This window comes from Postia placenta (genome assembly GCF_002117355.1).
Source record: "Postia placenta MAD-698-R-SB12 unplaced genomic scaffold POSPLAscaffold_3, whole genome shotgun sequence".
Classification (NCBI taxonomy): domain Eukaryota; kingdom Fungi; phylum Basidiomycota; class Agaricomycetes; order Polyporales; family Adustoporiaceae; genus Rhodonia; species Rhodonia placenta.
The window spans coordinates 2,559,767-2,578,085 of NW_020169834.1; the positions used below are offsets into that span (position 1 = coordinate 2,559,767).

The window sequence follows — 18,319 nt, forward strand, 5'->3', positions numbered from 1 at the left end:
GAGGAAAAGAGTGGGGCATGAGCGCGTACATAATACCTGTGCTTGGTCCGTCCTAGAAACTTGTGCTTGCATAGTGATGGTAGAGAGGAATCCCGAGGGAAGGGTGCGGGCGAGGATAATGGGAGTGCCGATCGAGATCGAAGCGGGGTTTCAAAACGCGACGCGTCCTGACGCGTCGGGACGCGTTACGCTCACATGCTCTCACTATCATGGCTATCTGGGGTCTTTGGGTACGTGTGCAAGAGTTGCTTCATAGCTATACCTGAAACGTCGGTCCAGGTCATAAACAAAGCTGGAGGGCTTGTGTACCAACGGAACTTCGGAGGTTCTCACTCGTGAACTGTTCCCTAATTAACGGATCTGACGACGGAGCAGATGGACTACCCCACCTGACCTCGAACGAGTATCTAGTGCTTGCTGGTACCCTGCACGGTATTCATGCCATTACGAGCCGACTGTCACCCACAGGCGCGAGCTCTGGTGCTCAAACCATCTCGGGCGAAACATTTAAATTGACCATTCTCCTGACCGCCACCGGTACGCTTTGAGTCGCGTTGTTATTCATAATTCCCCGTCTTATGCGTTATTGTTAGGTACCAAATTTGTTTTGCTTACATCGCTTGCTGAGCCTACCGCAGACAGTGTTCTGCAGAAGGTCTACGAAGCATATGCTGATGCGGTTATGAAGAATCCGTTTCACACCCCAGAAATGCCTATTCGGAATGAAGGCTTTGATGCTCGTATCAACGCGTTGCTCGGCTCATAAATGCATATTGCGGAATAAATTTGTAAATTACTGATGGAATACATGGGCCGGTCTCCTCATGATACTGGTAACGCAGTCAACTAGCTCGCAACTCCTGAGCGCTGATTTTCTGGCCGGAATTCCGTTGAGGAATCGGGATCTCTTCGACCGACTGATGCACGTCAAATGCCCAAAAGTGACGTCGAAGCTTCGTATTTGACGTCCCGCGACCTGCTTGAACAGCAGCGACATCCTGCGCTTACTTCCTCCGATTTTCAGTCATAGCTCGAGTATCGCCATGCCTCGCAAACCCAATGCCACGAATGCTACAGGTATGCGACGTGCATGTATGCGTAGCTACGTGGGGCTCACTGTGATATCGTCGATGGTAGCTTCCACTAAGTTGACATCGAGACAGAAGACTCGGGCACATGTCGCCTTCCAAAGCATTGATTCTAAAGCTGGACTCGGAGATGAAATAGAAGATGATACCGACGACGTGGTAATAAATGGCGATGACGAAAAGTGAGAGCCGTACAGCAGCATTTCCGCCGCATATAGTCGATAATAATATGAACTTTGGACAGCGGCATGATGGAGATGCTCACCATGCTGCAAGAATTTCAGAGTAAGTGTCTCTAGTTGATTTCCTAATACGCAGCCTGAGCGTCTTGTGCGTTAGAGCGCAAGGCATCAAAGACATCTAGTCGTGCAACTGTCTTTCATAACAAGAAAAATGCCCTCTTCACAGACGCGCGGAAGAACGTGGATGCAGTTGTCCGCGATGGCATGGCATACATGTACGTGATATATCTCTGTCGGTCAGCAGCGGGGTACAAACGAAGCAATTGCAGAGATCAATGCCTCGCCAAGATTTCCGAGCTGAAGGCACAAGAAACGTCGCAGGAGAATAATTTCAAGGATCTCTCAAGACTCTGGGAAAACCATGATGTACGAGCTTTCCGAACTTTCCGGCCTTCTCTCAGAGGCGGTGAAGCTTTTGCACACTGATAACGCCGTCACCAGGAAATTATTCAAAATCTCCTGGGGACCTATCCGACGATCATCGAAGATCTCTCCCATCGTCGGGCTGAGCAGATCAACGAAGCAAGCGCTATGTGTGAGTGACTTCATTAAATCGCTGTTCAACGTGTATATATGCGTTCCATGCATGCCACGACAGTGGAAGAACATATCGCCGAACGCCAGAGATCTCGTCGTAGACTCATCCTCAACGCTAAGGCGCACATGGACGAAAACCTGGAGAAGCAGAAAGTAAGCACTGTACAATTCATAGCTGAGTTTATCAAGTTCATCAGGCGCATATATGCGCATTTTAATAGCTGGCGACGGACGCCACCGCTCTGATCAAGCACTACAAGTCTCTATTACTGTCCTGAAGTACCAGCCTCTGTGTTGAGACACTACCTACAACTTCGAGATTTGCTTTAGTCTGTTCATTGCACACTTATGAATAGTCATGTTCGTCTTACGTCGTGGTTCATGTGTAGAATATCCTGTGCTTCTCTTCGAGTGGACTACTTGTTTGGCATTCCTGCTCTCAGATAATGATCCTCACACGCAAGGTATAATTTATTTGAACGCGTATTCTTAATAATGGGAGTTCATGATGCAACAGTCCCATTGTTTTGAGAATGCACAGAATCCCACGGCTACTGAGCAAATATTAGAGACGGTTATAGGTGTATTCACGAATCCCTCACAAGTTCGTCAGCTACTCGGCGCATCTCCTCGACAGCGTCAGACGAATCCGATTTTGACGCTATCTTCGGGCGAAGTCCGAGGTATTCACTCACAAAAACGCGAAGGATGAGATTCCAGCGACGCATCGTGGGTACGTCCAGAGCCGTAACATCGTCCTGGACGATCAGATTGTGTGAATGCGAATTGTAGGAGAATTGCAGTGCTTGCATACCTTAAGTGTGTGCCAGACGGACGGGAACGGATTTGCTATGACATGTAGGACACTGACTCCCAGCCTCAGAAACGGGATATGGTCATCCTCGATTCCTCCGGAGTTCACCAGACGATGGCGTGGGACGAAGAAACTTGACCACTTGTCCGCAGATTGGGCACCGTCATATGCAAACGCCCCGCTCGCTCCGAGACGCTGCTCGGCGGACGCCATCGCGTCGAAGAGCCAGGCAGTGTCCATGAAGCTCGAGCGGATCTGCGGATTGGGTGCGCCGAGTAGATCGAGTAGAATCAAGTGCTCGATCGTGGACAGCTCCGTCTCGTACGATGGGAGCAGACGTCTCTTGGTGTTAGGCTCTACATAGGTGTTCGCCCATTTCTGTGCCAAATGTCTACATTGATGAGCCAAAGACGTTGCCGAAAACGAGACAGTATGACATACCTGGCGCCATATATCGAATCAGTGGCAGTCCAGTCCTTGAACGCCTCTTCCCCGTCAAAGAAGACGAGCTGGAGTGTAGTCTCGGCGACGTCTTCATCGTCTTCCTCGCCAGCCTCCAGCCTCTCCTGCCGTTGCTCCAGAAATGGGTTCAACGTCTCGGCAAGGTCAAGCATGAACGCGCATGGTGCTGCAGAGTCTGTGGCACCTACAAACTACTACCCTCCCGGTCAGCAAAATGAGGCATACTCCTCAGGTTTAGACGATCTAACACGCACTGAACTCTGAGGGTAGTTTGGGAAATACTTGCTGTCAAAGTGAGCCGCGACTATCACGCGACGAGGGGCAGAGCGGTCCTTGGTAGCAATGACATTGGTGAAACGCTTCGTTCCATACGGTGTCACATCTGAAAACGCGTCTTCCTCTACGTGCCAATTCAGGCCCTTCAGTGTAGACACGAGGTAATCTTTGACAGCGGTGTTATTCTCAGTGCCAGGAGGACGTGGAATCAGAAGTTGCGAAAGATGGGAGGATGGGTTGGACGGATCGATATTCCGCACAGGATCGGGAGAAGAGACTAGCGAGGAGATAGCTTCGGGGGACAGCTCGTAGAATTGACGCGGACCGAGTCTGAATGCATCACAGCGAGACAACGCACATGTCAGGAGGAGAGCTGCGAACAGAATGTCACGGAGGGCATTGACGGCGTAGCATATTGGCCGCTGGTTGGAGACCGACATTGCCAGACGGCGGTGGGAAGCAGCAGTGGCCTACTGCGTCAAACAGCCTTTGGGCAACCACCTTCTGAAAGTGTCCGAAGTGACAGATCTGATTAGATTGCAAGATGGAATGGGCTCAGGACGAGATGGGCGCTAAGAATGCGACAAGCGCACAAGCGCTGCACCTGGTATTCTTCACCCACGAAGCCTTGTCTGTCGAACCAACATTTCAGGTGCGCAGAGACCAAATTTATGTTTGGTATATGACGCTACAAATTTCCAGAAGCTCAATTCGAGGATTTGCGCTTGCAGAACGTTGTTTACGGAAATCGAGCGAGTAAGCGAATCTGGGGACCCCGGTCACCGGTTGTACCACCCCTACATAGAGTTGATATCAGAAATCAACGGAGCGCCTACCCCTTGATGTCGACCGAGAACAGTTTGCCAAGGCACCTGCATCGGATGACCGCGGAGCTCGGATAGTTCACCAAACCATGTCCCGAGCCTTGCTGAAGCCAACATACATCTATTATACTTTACTGATCCTCCGGGTCTGCGCGGCACTTTGTGGAACAGGCTACATCCATCCCGATGAACATTTTCAGAATGGGGAAATTATCGCAGGTACTGTATTGTCTTCTACAACGAGAGCAGCGGCGTAACACGATATCCGTCACACAGGGCAAATCCTTGGTCTGCACACACTACGGACCTGGGAATGGGAGCCAGCTTTCCCCATTCGCTCTATTATACCCCCAGCGGTGACCACTGGTGTGCCCTGCGTCGTCTACAGTCTCTTGTGGGGAGGTAACGAACGTGCTTTTATCGCAAGTTCGCCTCCTAATATCTCCTGGTCAGGCTCAATTGCTCCTTCCACTCTTTTCCGTGCGGAGCGGTTGTCGTTTCTCCTCCTTTCGTCCGCCCTTGGTATGTTCTTGTATCTACTTCTATGGCTGCGTTCGCTCAGCGCGCCCAAGACTACAGCATCAGTAAAGTCATACCACATGATAGAGACAGGTTCTATGCCCTAATCCTCCTGGCATCGTCTCATGTCGTGCTCACTTTCCAAGTGCGCCCGTTCTCCAACTCCATTGAGGCCGTCTTCGTCGCTCTCTCAATGGTTGTGCTACATAGCCTCGTTTCCATGAGACCTTCCTACAAGGCAGGTTTTTTTTTGTCAAGCTTCACGCGTATTGATCGGAAGTTGATATAGCGAGCTCGTGGCACGGCCGAGCTGACACGCCTTGGACTCATCCTCGTCTTCGCGTTCTTCACCCGAATCACGTCGGTTGCGTTTATGCTTCCGGTCGTGTTCGAGGCATACAAGTGGACTCGACGCAGAACAAGTACCCCGAGACAGGCCCCCTTGCACGATAAATCCTGGTGGCGACTTATTAGGCTACCAGCACTTGTAACTAGTATATTTGCTGCGGGTTTCGTCCTGGTCGACACGTTATACTTTCGCGGCATCTTGTCATGGCCGGTCCTGACGCCGCTCAATTTCTGGTCGTACAACTCCTCTCCATCTTCTCTCGAACATGGGCATCATCCCGCATGGCTACATGTCGTTGTGAATCTACCAATGATAGTGGGTCCCGGAATGCTTATTTACGGCATTATTGCTGCTCGAGATCTTTTCAAACCACAACGACACTACTCGGGGGCCGAGGGGGATGTAGGGGCCGTCATGAAGCGAAGTATGTTTCGCCATTCCAGCAGGTCTCAATGCTCATTCTGCCGTAGCATCTCTGTACATGATTGTTACCTCGTTGGCAATCCTCTCGGCACTCCCACACCAGGAACCGCGCTTTTTGGTTCCTTTAGTGGTCCCTTCAATTGTGCTCGTGGTACTGGATGGCCGCATTCAGCGTGCGGGTAACTTGTTCTGGGTTGGTATACTTGCAGGAAAATCCTTTTGGACAAGCTGACATCCGGGATTCATTCGTCTAGGTATCGTGGATTATCACCAATCTTGCGCTCGTACTGCTATTCGGTATCCTGCACCAAGGCGGAGTTGTCCCCTCTCTCTTCCACTTGCATGACGTTATCGGAAAGCTGTGGGCATCATCGCAAGGCGACAAGATAGTCAAGGTATTCTACTGGAAGACATACATGCCTCCACGGCATCTCTTAGCAATCCCAGAATCAGGTAGCGCATTGACTGCTGTCTGACGTATGGTATTCTTACTCACCGTCATGTCACAAACCGCAGATGTCCTCTCTGGCAAATTCACCATTACTGATCTCAGCGGCGCAGGGGCAATTGTCGAGCAACTGATGGCCGTTCCCTCGACTGCAACTTCATTCTTGGTAGCTCCACTGCACGCCACGCGAGCCTTGACTAAGAAGTATCCTGGCTGTGTCATGCTTAAAGAACGAGTGTATCCGCACCTTAGTCTCGACCATATCTCGGAGACGGTCGAAGCGGGATGGAAGGACGGTCTGAGTCTCGGGATCTATGTTGTTGATGCTGTCTGCTTTCGATTGCACAAGACTCTATCGTCATGAAGCTTCCTAGTTGTCTGGTCAAACTTGTAAACTCAGATCATTTGAACGTACTGTGGAATTGTTCAAAATTGTGCACATACGCTGCACTGGTCACGGCAGTTTTGATGATATCTCATGATACAAAAGAAATAATACTTTGATGTTCGCAGAGTACATATACGGCAATACAAGATGACGACTACTTACAACGAGCAAGCTCACTCTTCAGCTTCAACAACGCTTCCCACCAGGTCCAAAATATTGAAGATATTCCTAAGAGCAATCAGCCCGAAGCTATTCGCACCGAAGACTGTCTTGTTCCTCATGCTGAAATCCCACGCTAGCCAAGCCTGCGACAGGCCATATCGGAGCTCGCCAGGGGCGGGGGTCTCCGTCTGCTTGAAAAGCTGATTATCAACGTCGCGTGTAAGCATCGCTGAATGGAGCCGCATGCGGAACGTGCGGTCGGTCCGCCAACGCGTCTGCGAGCACTTCGCGATGATGGTGCCGACAGCAACCTCCTCCTCCATTAGGCGAACATCGGGCGCATCGGAGAGCGCGTGTGTCATGCAAATGTACCGGAGCTCATCCACATATCGCTGGAAGAGCTTCGTCATTTCGCCTACGTCGCTCTCTTCATTGCGGAAGCGATGCAAGTGCATTTGGATGTAAGGCTTGAGGGCAGAGGAGATGGCGTCCGAAAGGGGCTTGACCTTGGGCTTGACTGCTCCATTTATCGGGGCCGCAGTGGGAGAGCGCGTGGTGGGATCGACAATGGCGATGTTACGGAAGAGATCTCCAAGTGCGCGCGACGACTCATAGTAATCGGTCGTACGAGGAGCAGCGTCTTCGGCCTGAGAAGGACGTAAGGAAATCACAGTGACTCTGGACCAAGACACGTACCTGATGCCAGTCAGGCTTGTATGGGATAAGAAGCCGCGGTGAGTGATGGATGTCCACAGGCACACCATTCTTGGGGTAGTCGACCGCTTGACTACACAATGCGGCGAGCTCCAGGCACTTGGGATCTCTGACACCATCCTGGCACCACCATCCATATGGTGAGTCTTAGTGCAACAGCATATAAGTACTATATACTACCTTTGATTGATCTGTATACCGCGGAAGAGTTCTGAACGTGAGAAATATCTCGAAGCCAGTTGTATTTGGTTGACGTACCCGCTATGATGAGATGCCGGTCAGAAAGCAGGCCCTAAAATTTGCCCGTGTCAAGCTACATATATGGACAGGATTAGCGTGCTCACTAAGAGATCTGAATCTAGGTATTGCACAACGAAGTCGCAGATGTCCTCAACAGTGCTGTCGTGGTCAATCGTATGCGTACCCACGGATTCGTACGATGCTGGGTCCGCATGGTCCGTCGGCAGTAGAGGGCCATACTTAATGACAGAGTAGAGATCGCTGTAAAATGCTTATCAGAAGGGCGGCCAAATAACCAAATGGACTGAGCTGTTCGCACCCATCGAGATCGCCTCCTCCTAGGCAAGATGCTAGAGATCGGCCACCTTAAGAAAGTGCATCAACATACAGCACACGTTTGACATATTATAGACAGACCAGTGGAAGGAAGTACTACCACATTCTTCAAATTACGAAAGAAGCATATCTTGTCTGGTGGTGGGGCACCAATCGCAAACACACGTTGAACTGAAAAATGAGTTAGCGGAGCGTTTGAAGTCGCGACATGCTCTCACTGTCTCCTGGGTGTACCGCCGGACTACGAGAGATCGTGACGGAACCTTCGAGGCGACCATTTCTATGTCAGCCTTCTTTTTAACTTAACATGCACGATACACTAACCTTTGAGGTATATTGGTTCGCTGTCCGGAGAGTCTTGAATACAAGCTGGAAGTTCGAGCGGGTTTATAACCAGCGCAAAGCCTAGCGTTATGATGCGGCACATACCATAAATTTGACCTTTAGTCAAGCTGAAAACATTCTCCATGCCTGCCGCCTCGTACGCTGGACCTTCGTCCGCAACACCAACCAGAAGATAGCTTTCGGGAATTGGTATACGTGCGCCATGCTTTATATCGCGCAGGACATGGTTTTTCGCATAGTGAATCAGGCGATCGAGGAATGGGTCCTGAAGGGCCCGGACGTTTTTCTCATGCTTGAATCCCAGACCCAGCTTCCGGAACCACTCTATGATGAAGGAGAGACCATAGCTCTTGCCAAGGCTGTGCGCTTTCATGAGCTTGATGGTTTTCTCCATGGAGTCATGGGCAGTAAAAATGTCCTCCTTGGCCAGTTCCTGAAGCTCGATGAAGGACTTCTTCTCAACCCCAAGATCTTCGAGGATCATTATTAGTGGTCTAGGTCATCGCGTACGTCAACATTATAGATTTTGAAGCCATCGGAGCGATTCTTACCGGTTCAGGTACGAGGTACCAGGGTAATGGAAGGCACGAGCAATCTCGATTTCCGCTAGTTCCTCCTCGTGGACCTTGAACTTGTTCATTGATTCCCTCAGACGCATCTTGATGCCTTGCAGTTGCTCGTCAATGGCGACCACACCCTTATAACCTGCATAGAATGATGAGATGCGGGTAAAAATCGAAAATTATCAGAAGCTAACCCAGGAAACGGATTTGATACTGCGAAAAGGTCAGCCATGTGCATATCATAGTGGGCGTTAAATACTGACCGCAGATGGCTTGACAGCGCGACGCATCAAATCAGGCTTGTCCTTGCATAGCGCAGCCCAAATCATATCGCCGAGCTCAACTGATATCGTGCCAACACCGTCAGTATACAGGTATGGTTTATCACCCATATCTGGCATTTCATCCCACTGTTCGCGTCTAATCTTCACTGAAGGGTCCGTTGCGGTAAAGGCCTGTGCCAGCCGGGCGGCGTACTTCGACGGCTGCCTGATGATCCCAGAGAAGTCACCAAGTGAATCCCTAATCCTCTGCGCCGTCATGGGCCCCTTCTCCGGGTGCTCGAAGGGGTGCATGAACCAGACCGCATGCTCACGCAGAGCGGAAGACGAATACGCGAGGAATTCAAAATGACGGCCTGCAAGCTCGAAGCCGTTCTTGAGCACGCCACCAACACGATCGAACAGTAACGATGTCCCATCGACGTCGCGCGCCCACCGGTATTGTAGGCGGTCTTCGTCCCTGAAGTCGACCCTTAGAAAGTTGTCCTGGAAGCGCTGATAAAGGCGAAGGACACGGTTCGACTGGCTCACATAAGGGCCCTCCAGAATCATTCTCGTTGGCGTAAAGGTGACGTGGTGGCAGAGGAACTGTCCATCTGACGGGGTAGTCGACGTAAGTTCTAAACCGCGCGGCTTGACGCGGTGGAAACATTCCAGGGGGCTTTCAAACGAATCCCGAGAACGGAGAGCTTCTGTGAAATGACGCAGGGCATCTGCAGCAGCTGTCGGATGTTGCTGACAGAGGTCGTTGATTGGCTTGTATAACTCGGTAAGAAGGTCATCGGTGTTGACGAGGGCGTTGCGAAGGAGCGCCTCGATCTGGAAAGCAACGGGCCAGCTAAATTTACGGACCCAAAGTTCGACTGTGTGGAGTGGCTTTGGGCGGAAGAATCCGCGCGAGGACGCCTCGACATTCGCCCGCACGGGAGGCTGAAGCCCTGCTACTGTACAGAGCTCGGCAAAGGCAACGATATCCTTCTCTTCATGAAGTACCATCCGCAGCTGATGTGCGTAAGGAGCAACAACTGCGTGCGCTTCGTTGAGACTACTGAGCCTCTGGCGAAATTTCCGTTTGTCGCCCCAATTTTCTGTCAACTCGCGGTTGAAGCGCTCTTTTTGGAGTATTGGCGGGGTTAAGAGATCGAAGCAAAGAACTTTCAGACAGACGTATGAATATCATGAAAGCGATAGAACATGATATCGCTTACATGGTTTACCCCAATCGAGGCCTATCGCAATTTTGCGGATGTTTGCGAACGAAATGACAATATTGAGGGCTATCTCTTCCGTCATTTTGTCGCCCATCTGAGTTCATCGTCAAATCATGGCCAAGGCCACAGTGAGAGAAGTACGTACTTGCACCCTAATCAGCTTGTGGTCGTACTCGAACCAAAGTAGACCTGCACCCTTATCTTCATGACTGATCTCAAGTTCGGTAGAGAAAGCCCTGGGGACACTCTTTGGACTTCCTTTGCGACGGTAAAACACACCGAACTGAACGATGTCGACATGAAGACCAACATCCAGTTTCTCCAGCTTCTGCTCCCTCTCCTCCTCGATATCGGGATCGAGATAAGGTGTCTTCTCCAGAGTAAGTGCTAAACCTTGCGCGGGCTTGCTCTTGCTGCGAAAGAATCGCATCTTGCGTGTATTGATACGCACCTCATTCCCGTCATCGTGCAGCCATTTCAGGAATTTATCTCCAATCTTCCGCGAGCCCAGGATGAGTTTACCGGTGCCGTTGTTCTGCACGCCACCATGCCCAGGATTCAGTTTAACTTGGAAATTGCTAAAGCCAATCTCATTTAGCTGCTCATGACCTGCACTTATTAGATGACTTACACGGGACGATCCTTAGGATCGGTGGGATTGAAGAAGTCATCGCTATGCAGGATATGTCCGATGGCTCGTTTCACGTCCCACACACTCGCGTCAACGGACACGTCGGCGAGTTCGATCTCCATGTCAAATGAGCGAAGGGATAGTTTGCAGAAGAGTAAGCGAAATAAGGGTGTCACGAAAAGACGGACAATGCGTGGGGATGGCTATATACTCGAGACTCGGCGGTCAAAGGCCACGACTTCAAGTCAAAGCAGTGACCATTGTCCGTACAGAATCGAGCACGCTTTGTCCAATCTTCGAGTGGCCACAGAATCTGGTTCCAATGAACTCGATCACGCCCTTTTTGCTTCCGCGATCACCGCCACGTGCTTTAGTCTCACCCGCAGTACAGTGGTAAAAATGAATTTAAGATGGTGAATATGAAGTATATATCTATCTAAGGCAAAGAAAATACACAACAATATGTGGGTGTACCAGATGCCCTTCGACAACGTCACTTGTACGGGATACCTAGCCAGCAGCGTGAATCTCGCTTGTACACAACCGAGCCACAAAGACTCACCGTTTTGTAACTGTGAGAGAAGTGTCTGAGTTCCGGGAATAGTGACACGAGGAGTACTGTACTTACCCTCTGGAACTCATCGTAGGCTGTACTCCGGACGTTCTCATGGGCATTCCGTATGATCGCCACCATCCATTCGGCGGCTTGACGGTCGTTCAACCCGAGTGCGAAGCGATCTTTCAGCCGCTTGATCGTCGGTTCTCCCTTGAATGAAGGAAGCTGGGTATCCAACATCATGCGCACAGTGCTGACCAGCTGTTCCGCGTGCGGGCGAATGGCCAAGAAGGCCTTCACAGTGAGCTTCTGAAAGAGCTGGTAGCCCTGGGAGTAACGACCGCCCATTAGGACAACCATCTCATGCGTGAGCTTGAAAGAATTGGGTTCAAATTTGACACCCTACAGGACCGTTGTCAACGCTCATCACGCTCAGAAATTCAAAATACTTACTCCAGGGCGTAGAAACGGCGGATTCAAAGTCTATGTCAAGATTTCATAGCAGTTCAGAAAAGTAGCACTCATCTATGTCGAAGAGAAAACCGAAGTCTGCGATCCATGCATCAGCAATCGATGAAGACGAGCAGAAGGGAGATTCCACACCAATATGCACAATATGGCCTTCTCCGTCGATCATGATATTGCCGTTGTGTCGGTCCTTCACTTGAAGAATATAGCAGACCACAGAGTACGCCGCCATAGACTGAATGAAATTCAGCCGCGCTTTCTGGAATTCAATTGTGTCCTCCCCGCCGTATTTGGCGATGAAAAAGTCAAGCAGGTCGTTAACTTTCGCCCTGCCCATCTCGTCACGCGAGGTGGCGTTCGGGACGACATCGATCACACCACACTACTCGCGCGATCAGATCGTGAAGCTCGAAGAATACTAGACAGCTCACCCCCGGCGCGGTGGCAGTCACCCTATACGGATAGAGGTAGAGTGTCAAGCCGACACTGGTGAAGATGTTCTTGAACATAGCGATGACCTGTAGCGCAAGCACGTCTTGACGACAGTCATCGCCAACTTTGAAGATTGCTTGTTGCCACACGTCGTATTCCTTCTTGACCTCTTCCTCTTGCGCATCGCCTTCCATCAGGTTCTCGGGATCAACGTTTAGTTCGACGCGCTCTTTGCGCACTTTGAAAGTTGCCATGAAGGGTGCCTGGAGGAGCTAAATGGGGATGTCTGCGTAGCCACGGGAGGGCACACGGACCTTGGCGTGGCTCTGCAATGGCCGCCCAGACTTCTTGTCTATGTCTACAACAACGCCATCCGGATTGCTGGGCAGATATACCCCAATCTCAACTTGAATCTTCGCCATTTCTTCGTCGATCTTGGCCTGAACAGGGTTGTGTTACAGGTGAGTTTATTCTTCGAGTGCCATTTCAACGCTCACCTTCTTTTCCGGTTTTGTCTTCTTGATGAAAGGTTTCAACTTACCAGATATAGACGTGACCTCGTTGAAGAAACCAAATTCACGGTCATAGAACGTTCTTGCTTCACCGGACAGCGATCGTACGACGCGATCGGTCATGTCATCGAGTATCGGCTTCATCGGATCCTCCTAATTTGAGGCTTAGAACCGGTCGTCTGAATGCAACGAGTGATGGATTTACCTGTTCACCCGAGTCATCCTTGAAACAGTTCGCCTTCATGTTCCATATAATCTGATGGCAAAACAGTTGTGAAATCTTCGCCGTCTCAAAGATGAAGTGTTGAACGTAGCCTACGACGACGTCAGGAGGTGGTGATGAGAAGAAATTTCTCACGTACCCAGAGCGTCATAACGCAATGCCTGGACAACTTGGGGGACAAAAAAGAACGTCGTTTCCACGGGATGCTGCTCCAACACTCTGTGTGCATATTGCAGCAAGACAGGATCACTGTTGTATCGCTTCTCGAAGAAGTTTACGGCCAGAATCGGAGGCACTGTATCCCAGATCAAGATGTACTAGAGGATCCTCAGCATGAAAAACGAATCACTTCAGAGCAACTAACCTTCAGATCTCGCCGCACATTCTGGTCCAATCTCTCTCCGACTAGGAAGCGTAGTGCTTCCGGGATGTGCAAGACGTCGAGGGTGTTCGAGCGCACCAGCCTACCGACTTCGCTCTCGAGCACAGGATGCTTGAATCGTTCTGTGAGGAAGACCGCGATTGCAGGATCAATCTCCCACGTTTTTCGTGTTGCACTGGTCCAGGCGCTCTGCAAGTGAACATGAGAAGATGATGGTAACCAAGGACTAAATCACGCACATCGACCATGGTCTTCTCAATGGAAACAATATGGTCGGCGCCGCGTTTGGCTTCATTAGCTGGGTTTGACCAGACTGTCAAGCGGAAGATCTCATTTTCCACCAGAAGTCGTAGTGGCAGGTTGATGTTCTTAAGGGATGCTAGGTACTCTGGAGGCACATAAGTGCCATCAACAGTGCAGAGAACAGATACTTACGAGGCGCCTGAGACGGTGATATAACGGGATTTAAGCTGGAAATCGCCACGAACCCCTTGATGCTGTCCGCTTGAAGATAGTCGAGGAACTCTGAGAGCAGCTTGATATCCGCATCGACCTGGACATGATTCGAGCCATATGACCACCTAATCAATGGTAAGATGGTTGCTCAGTTCTCATTATGTTATAATACGTACTGTGGTCGTGTGCTGAACCAAGAGAAAGCAGCGCGGTAAAGGCTGTAACGCAATTGATGTTCGCAGAAGGTATCCAAGTTTGAGCTTTTAAGTGTCTCGAAGCCGAACAAGAGGAAGGAAAATCGAGCTTCGCGAGCAAGGGGATGGGTGCTACAGTTTTGGTCAGTACATAAGTTCTGCTCTGCAGGGTCACTGACCTCAGAAGCCGATGGGCGCGTGCAGAAGCTAGTGCCACCCGCTGCAGTAGCATCATGAGGCCAGGTCGCCTATATCTAGCAGCTTGCATCCTGCTGAAAAGCAACTGCAAGATTAGTATGTGGGGAGTGAGGAGCCGGCGGGCGCTGGCGATTCCACGGTCAATGATTGTTTTATCCGTAGGGTTGTATTCGACAGGATGTAAGAACGGGTCTGCATAGCTTCAACGTATCGTATCAGTAATAGCGCATATCAAAAGGGGAAATTAGCATACTTCAATGTCTTTGAGAACATGCCCTTCTCGTGTTTGATTGTGAGGAACCAAGCAGAGCTGATCTCCGACATAAGTGCGATCTCGTAATCAGGCTTCTCCGCTATCACCCATGACCACGCTTCAATACCAGCAGATATTGCAGAGGGAGTGAACGCTTCAAAAGGCAACATGACGAGATAATGCAAAAGATCATACTCGTACTATGAAGGAATGTATTTAGTGATAGGTTCAAACAGATTCACCCTACATCGCACCTTGTCAACGAAGATGAGAGTGGCCGCACATCGGAAGAGCAGCCGCTTCAGTTCCTTGACAGGCATCGTATGCTTCTTCTCCCTGATCTCTTGTATGACACTGGTCACTCTCTGCTTTAACCTCTCCAACTCGTCGCCGGGCACGAAGTCTGTCATAGCAAGAACATTCGGAGGCTGAGAGACTAAGGTGAGGTGAGTTACGGGAACGGATGAACGTAATGAGAATGTCTTACAGTCACTCCGACCGAACCTGAATCCCGTCACCTCCCCTGCAAAGTAGCCCTTGGATGCGACTTGGCTTGCCAGCATTTTTGATCGGTCGAGCCTCCGAGATGACAAAGACGAGAGCGAAGCTGCTTGATGATTGAGTTTGATTTCTTTGATTCCGCAGAACGGCCACATACTCAGCTTTCGATCAATGGGTCCGATTGCCTTGCCGTACTCCAAGGCGATAGATGCGCCAAGTTCTGAAGAATCGGTGACAGATAGTACTTGATTCACTGCGAGATATTTCTATGCCGTGAACATCAGAAACGGATATGCTTCTGTCAAACCCTGACTCGGACGTGCCTGTAATGTAGAGTGCAATTCGACAGGCGCACGACCTAGCGCTAGCTCAAACCAATTATTTGCGTCTCGGTTCAACTGCAACAGCATGTCATTACGAGCTTCGTAGCTGTCGGGAAGCTGTAATGTTAAGTCGGCTCGATCAGAATGATACGTGTAAACCGGATTGTCCTGATGTATGGTCATTTACTAGTGCCTGAACAGCATGAGCGAAGCACATACCTCATCAATGAACTCATTGTCACAAGCCCGACGCAATAGAGTCAACACTTCGAGTATGGCAAAGACCAAAGGCGGGTCGCACATCAAGGACGGGAACGAAGTGATGAGGCGGTTTAGATACTTGGCAGCAATCTCTCGGGCTTTCGCTATGCGATGAGTGCTACACACGAGCAGGGTCCTCAGCTCCGCAGGGAGGACGTGCGGAAGCGCCTGTTTGGCTGCCTGGCCGCTAAGTTCAATGATGCAATCTCGAATAACCTACACGACACAACACTGAGTGGGCAAAGACAAGCAATGTGTGACCAAAGACTACAAACCTTCTCCGCAATCGACTCCATACAAGAGTGCAATCCGGTGTTCTTGTTGAGTCCGTTGTTAACGAAGTAGGAGACGAGAGAAGAGGGTAGTCCAGCAGCAGAACGCATGTTCTCCATATCATGCATGCACAAGAGGAAGATCACCTGTCCGGGGATCAAGTAGCGAATCTCACCAACGCGCAGGGGAACATGATTCGCTAGCAGCGCTCGATGACTCGCGATCACCTGTATGACTTCAATATATATCGCAATGCATAATGGACGAACAAACTCACTGTCTCTATGTATTCCTGGCGTATCACCGTGTTGTATTCGAGATCACTGACAATGGTGTCATGTGCCTCCTCCAGAACAATTGGTGGGGTCTTCATCGCTATTCGAGCCAAGGCTGGTTGTTGCCAATCCATCGCCGAATGTTGCACTTGATCGCCCGCTTTTGTGAATTGAAACAGAACGCAGAGAAACCACATATTGCGGAACAAGGTAACAAGATCTGACGATGGTGGGCCGAGCGTGAAATCCTTATGGGTCAGGAGCGCGTCAATGGGCAACAGGAGGGAACCAAGTTGCTCGATCATGTCCTCCATCTACAATCGTTAGGCATGATGTCAGGCATGAAGGGTAGAGATGTTAATACCTTGGCATGATGATTGGATATGGCCACGTTTTGTATCGCAACGCCCTTATCTGCGAACAGTGTCAATAGTTCAGTAAGATAAAGTTCGTATAGTTCGGGTCTTCGGTGCAGTTCCTGTGCAAGCCTAGTTTGTGCAGCAAGAACCTGGTTCAACACCAGGTTAAGATAGGTTTTGCCAAGAAGTGCTGTTTCGCACCTGATTGTTTGAAAATCTGGGATCATCCATGTTGGCAGAACGATTGATATTGGAGAATGCTCTGATAATGTCTACAAACGTGCTTTCTGGAGCTACCAAAGCCAAGTCCACGAGGTTGTAGGCGATAGCAGCCTCAACGGTAGGCTCAGCACTTCGAAGCCTCTGCAGCAGCATTGACACGGTCAAACGGGTCACCTGCGATTGTATTAGTCTGGAACCTGGCCTGGGCCACACTGTAGAACGCATACCTCCTCGGAGCAGAACTCTAACGCCAATCTGGTAGCGATGGAAATGCTACTAATGCCGACAGTTCTTTTCTCGTCATCTGACAGTCCTCGAAGGCCGACCTCCACAGAGTGTAGCGTAGAGATGTCGGTGGCTAAACTGAGAGAGGAGGCGTCTGATGATAGCCCATCATGCAAATCCTTGCTAGTGGCCGCAATGTAATTCAAAAGTGAATACATATACGACATGCCTTGGTCGTCCCCCGGTGCCAACTGAGTCTTGGTGAATAAGCTTCATTGGCTGATTGAGTTCAGGCACTTACAGTGATACAGAGAGACAGACACTTCGCCGCTGCTACTAACGGGGGAGGCGTTCGCGTTCCGGAGACAAATTCGAACTCGAAGATGGATAGCGGCGATGTAACCCAACGGCGGAGATGGCCTGCCATTTCAGACGCGATTTCTGGGAAGCTGGTTGCAAAGTTAGTCAATGACACGGACGACACACTTGTGGGTAGACGTACTTCCGCACTAGAATAGCAGTTGATTTCAATGCAGCCTCCCGAACAAGGTTGTCGCACATTGGGGAATCGATCCCGAGGAGCAGCTTCAGACGGGAGAAGAGACTCTTGTCCATCTCACCTAGTGCGGCTGAGCAGATTGCGGCCAGTTTCTGCACCGCAAGTCAGCCATTGGACGACGTACAGCGTTGACAAAGAAACAACACACCAGACTCTCGGACATTGTTTCCCATGCGTAGCTATCCTCAGAAGGCTCTGCGTCCATTTCCTGAATCTGAGCTAGAAGATCAGAGAACGAGCGCATAGCATGCCCGAGAGTGGACTTGAGGGTCTTCCTGCAGCTTTCCTCAGAGACAACAGAGTTCGCGATGGCATGCCGCAACAGTGTCTGCCATGCTTTGTTCGCCGCAGCAGCTTCAACAAACTGTGGGTAGCCTGCGCCAGGAGAAACATTTGCAGGGAACAGTGCCTGCGCGAGGATGGTCCACTGCGCTTCCGTGACGCAACATACGATGAAGTAGCCGCTGAGAGGCCGCCCGCGGGACACGTAGCGGGTGAAGAGGGTCCGGATATAATGTATCTGGTCTGCGTCGTCGTCGTCTGTCGGCGTGAGCTCGATCAATAGTCGATTCAGGCGATCCACCACGTCGGCCGCGAAGAGCACGTTGAGGTGCTGAGCGAGAGTAGACCACTCTTGAGGAGACCAGTCGAAAGGTATCGATATGGCGGCTCTGTAAAATCCATGGAACGCAGGCGCGAATTGAGTCAGTATGTCCTGTGCTGCTCAAATCAAGTCAGGGAGGAGCTACGTCTAGACACACAGATAGCACTCACGCGCCCCCGCCTTTAGCTGT

The 18,319-nt window shown here is 50.5% G+C and overlaps 7 protein-coding genes across 7 annotated transcripts; 4 read left to right on the forward strand and 3 right to left on the reverse strand.

The window, feature by feature from the left end:
* Positions 1 to 209: 209 nt before the first annotated feature.
* On the forward strand, positions 210 to 766 carry POSPLADRAFT_1136351 (hypothetical protein; the record flags this gene model as incomplete). Its single annotated transcript, XM_024484675.1, has 4 exons — positions 210 to 230; positions 280 to 325; positions 373 to 537; positions 594 to 766. 4 exons carry the CDS (start codon positions 210 to 212, stop codon positions 764 to 766), a joined length of 405 nt encoding a protein of 134 aa, XP_024342250.1.
* A 277-nt stretch (positions 767 to 1,043) lies between these two features.
* POSPLADRAFT_1044820 (hypothetical protein) lies at positions 1,044 to 1,873 on the forward strand (the record flags this gene model as incomplete). The annotated part of the gene is made up of 6 exons (XM_024478613.1): positions 1,044 to 1,077; positions 1,138 to 1,270; positions 1,333 to 1,373; positions 1,428 to 1,545; positions 1,600 to 1,696; positions 1,772 to 1,873. 6 exons carry the CDS (start codon positions 1,044 to 1,046, stop codon positions 1,871 to 1,873), a joined length of 525 nt encoding a protein of 174 aa, XP_024342251.1.
* Positions 1,874 to 2,454: 581 nt separating this feature from the next.
* POSPLADRAFT_1044821 (hypothetical protein) lies at positions 2,455 to 3,859 on the reverse strand (the record flags this gene model as incomplete). The annotated part of the gene is made up of 5 exons (XM_024478614.1): positions 2,455 to 2,625; positions 2,682 to 3,072; positions 3,123 to 3,334; positions 3,398 to 3,749; positions 3,801 to 3,859. 5 exons carry the CDS (start codon positions 3,857 to 3,859, stop codon positions 2,455 to 2,457), a joined length of 1,185 nt encoding a protein of 394 aa, XP_024342252.1.
* A 955-nt stretch (positions 3,860 to 4,814) lies between these two features.
* Positions 4,815 to 4,982, forward strand: POSPLADRAFT_1125139 (hypothetical protein; the record flags this gene model as incomplete). The annotated part of the gene is made up of 1 exon (XM_024483553.1): positions 4,815 to 4,982. A coding segment is annotated over one exon (168 nt), but the record flags the coding sequence as incomplete, so codon positions are not given.
* A 332-nt stretch (positions 4,983 to 5,314) lies between these two features.
* POSPLADRAFT_1135429 (glycosyltransferase family 22 protein) lies at positions 5,315 to 6,346 on the forward strand (the record flags this gene model as incomplete). Its single annotated transcript, XM_024484581.1, has 4 exons — positions 5,315 to 5,426; positions 5,582 to 5,727; positions 5,789 to 5,987; positions 6,051 to 6,346. 4 exons carry the CDS (start codon positions 5,315 to 5,317, stop codon positions 6,344 to 6,346), a joined length of 753 nt encoding a protein of 250 aa, XP_024342254.1.
* A 197-nt stretch (positions 6,347 to 6,543) lies between these two features.
* POSPLADRAFT_1134844 (hypothetical protein) lies at positions 6,544 to 10,975 on the reverse strand (the record flags this gene model as incomplete). The annotated part of the gene is made up of 16 exons (XM_024484520.1): positions 6,544 to 7,179; positions 7,229 to 7,366; positions 7,427 to 7,437; positions 7,505 to 7,538; positions 7,591 to 7,747; positions 7,806 to 7,851; positions 7,904 to 7,993; positions 8,041 to 8,085; positions 8,147 to 8,191; positions 8,252 to 8,661; positions 8,719 to 8,872; positions 8,925 to 8,943; positions 8,994 to 10,165; positions 10,220 to 10,316; positions 10,368 to 10,800; positions 10,854 to 10,975. 16 exons carry the CDS (start codon positions 10,973 to 10,975, stop codon positions 6,544 to 6,546), a joined length of 3,609 nt encoding a protein of 1,202 aa, XP_024342255.1.
* A 270-nt stretch (positions 10,976 to 11,245) lies between these two features.
* On the reverse strand, positions 11,246 to 18,039 carry POSPLADRAFT_1179168 (hypothetical protein). The gene is given in 30 exon segments (XM_024488647.1): positions 11,246 to 11,363; positions 11,416 to 11,425; positions 11,482 to 11,811; positions 11,831 to 11,840; positions 11,931 to 11,958; positions 12,013 to 12,259; positions 12,309 to 12,572; positions 12,624 to 12,749; positions 12,807 to 12,974; positions 13,027 to 13,136; positions 13,184 to 13,361; positions 13,409 to 13,615; positions 13,666 to 13,814; positions 13,862 to 14,007; positions 14,059 to 14,208; positions 14,256 to 14,474; positions 14,528 to 14,727; positions 14,782 to 14,963; positions 15,021 to 15,134; positions 15,186 to 15,281; positions 15,348 to 15,519; positions 15,571 to 15,828; positions 15,888 to 16,112; positions 16,163 to 16,474; positions 16,525 to 16,668; positions 16,721 to 16,915; positions 16,969 to 17,217; positions 17,268 to 17,415; positions 17,469 to 17,617; positions 17,674 to 18,039. 30 exon segments carry the CDS (start codon positions 17,767 to 17,769, stop codon positions 11,347 to 11,349), a joined length of 4,899 nt encoding a protein of 1,632 aa, XP_024342256.1. The 5' UTR covers positions 17,770 to 18,039; the 3' UTR covers positions 11,246 to 11,346.
* Between the last annotated feature and the right edge of the window lie 280 nt (positions 18,040 to 18,319).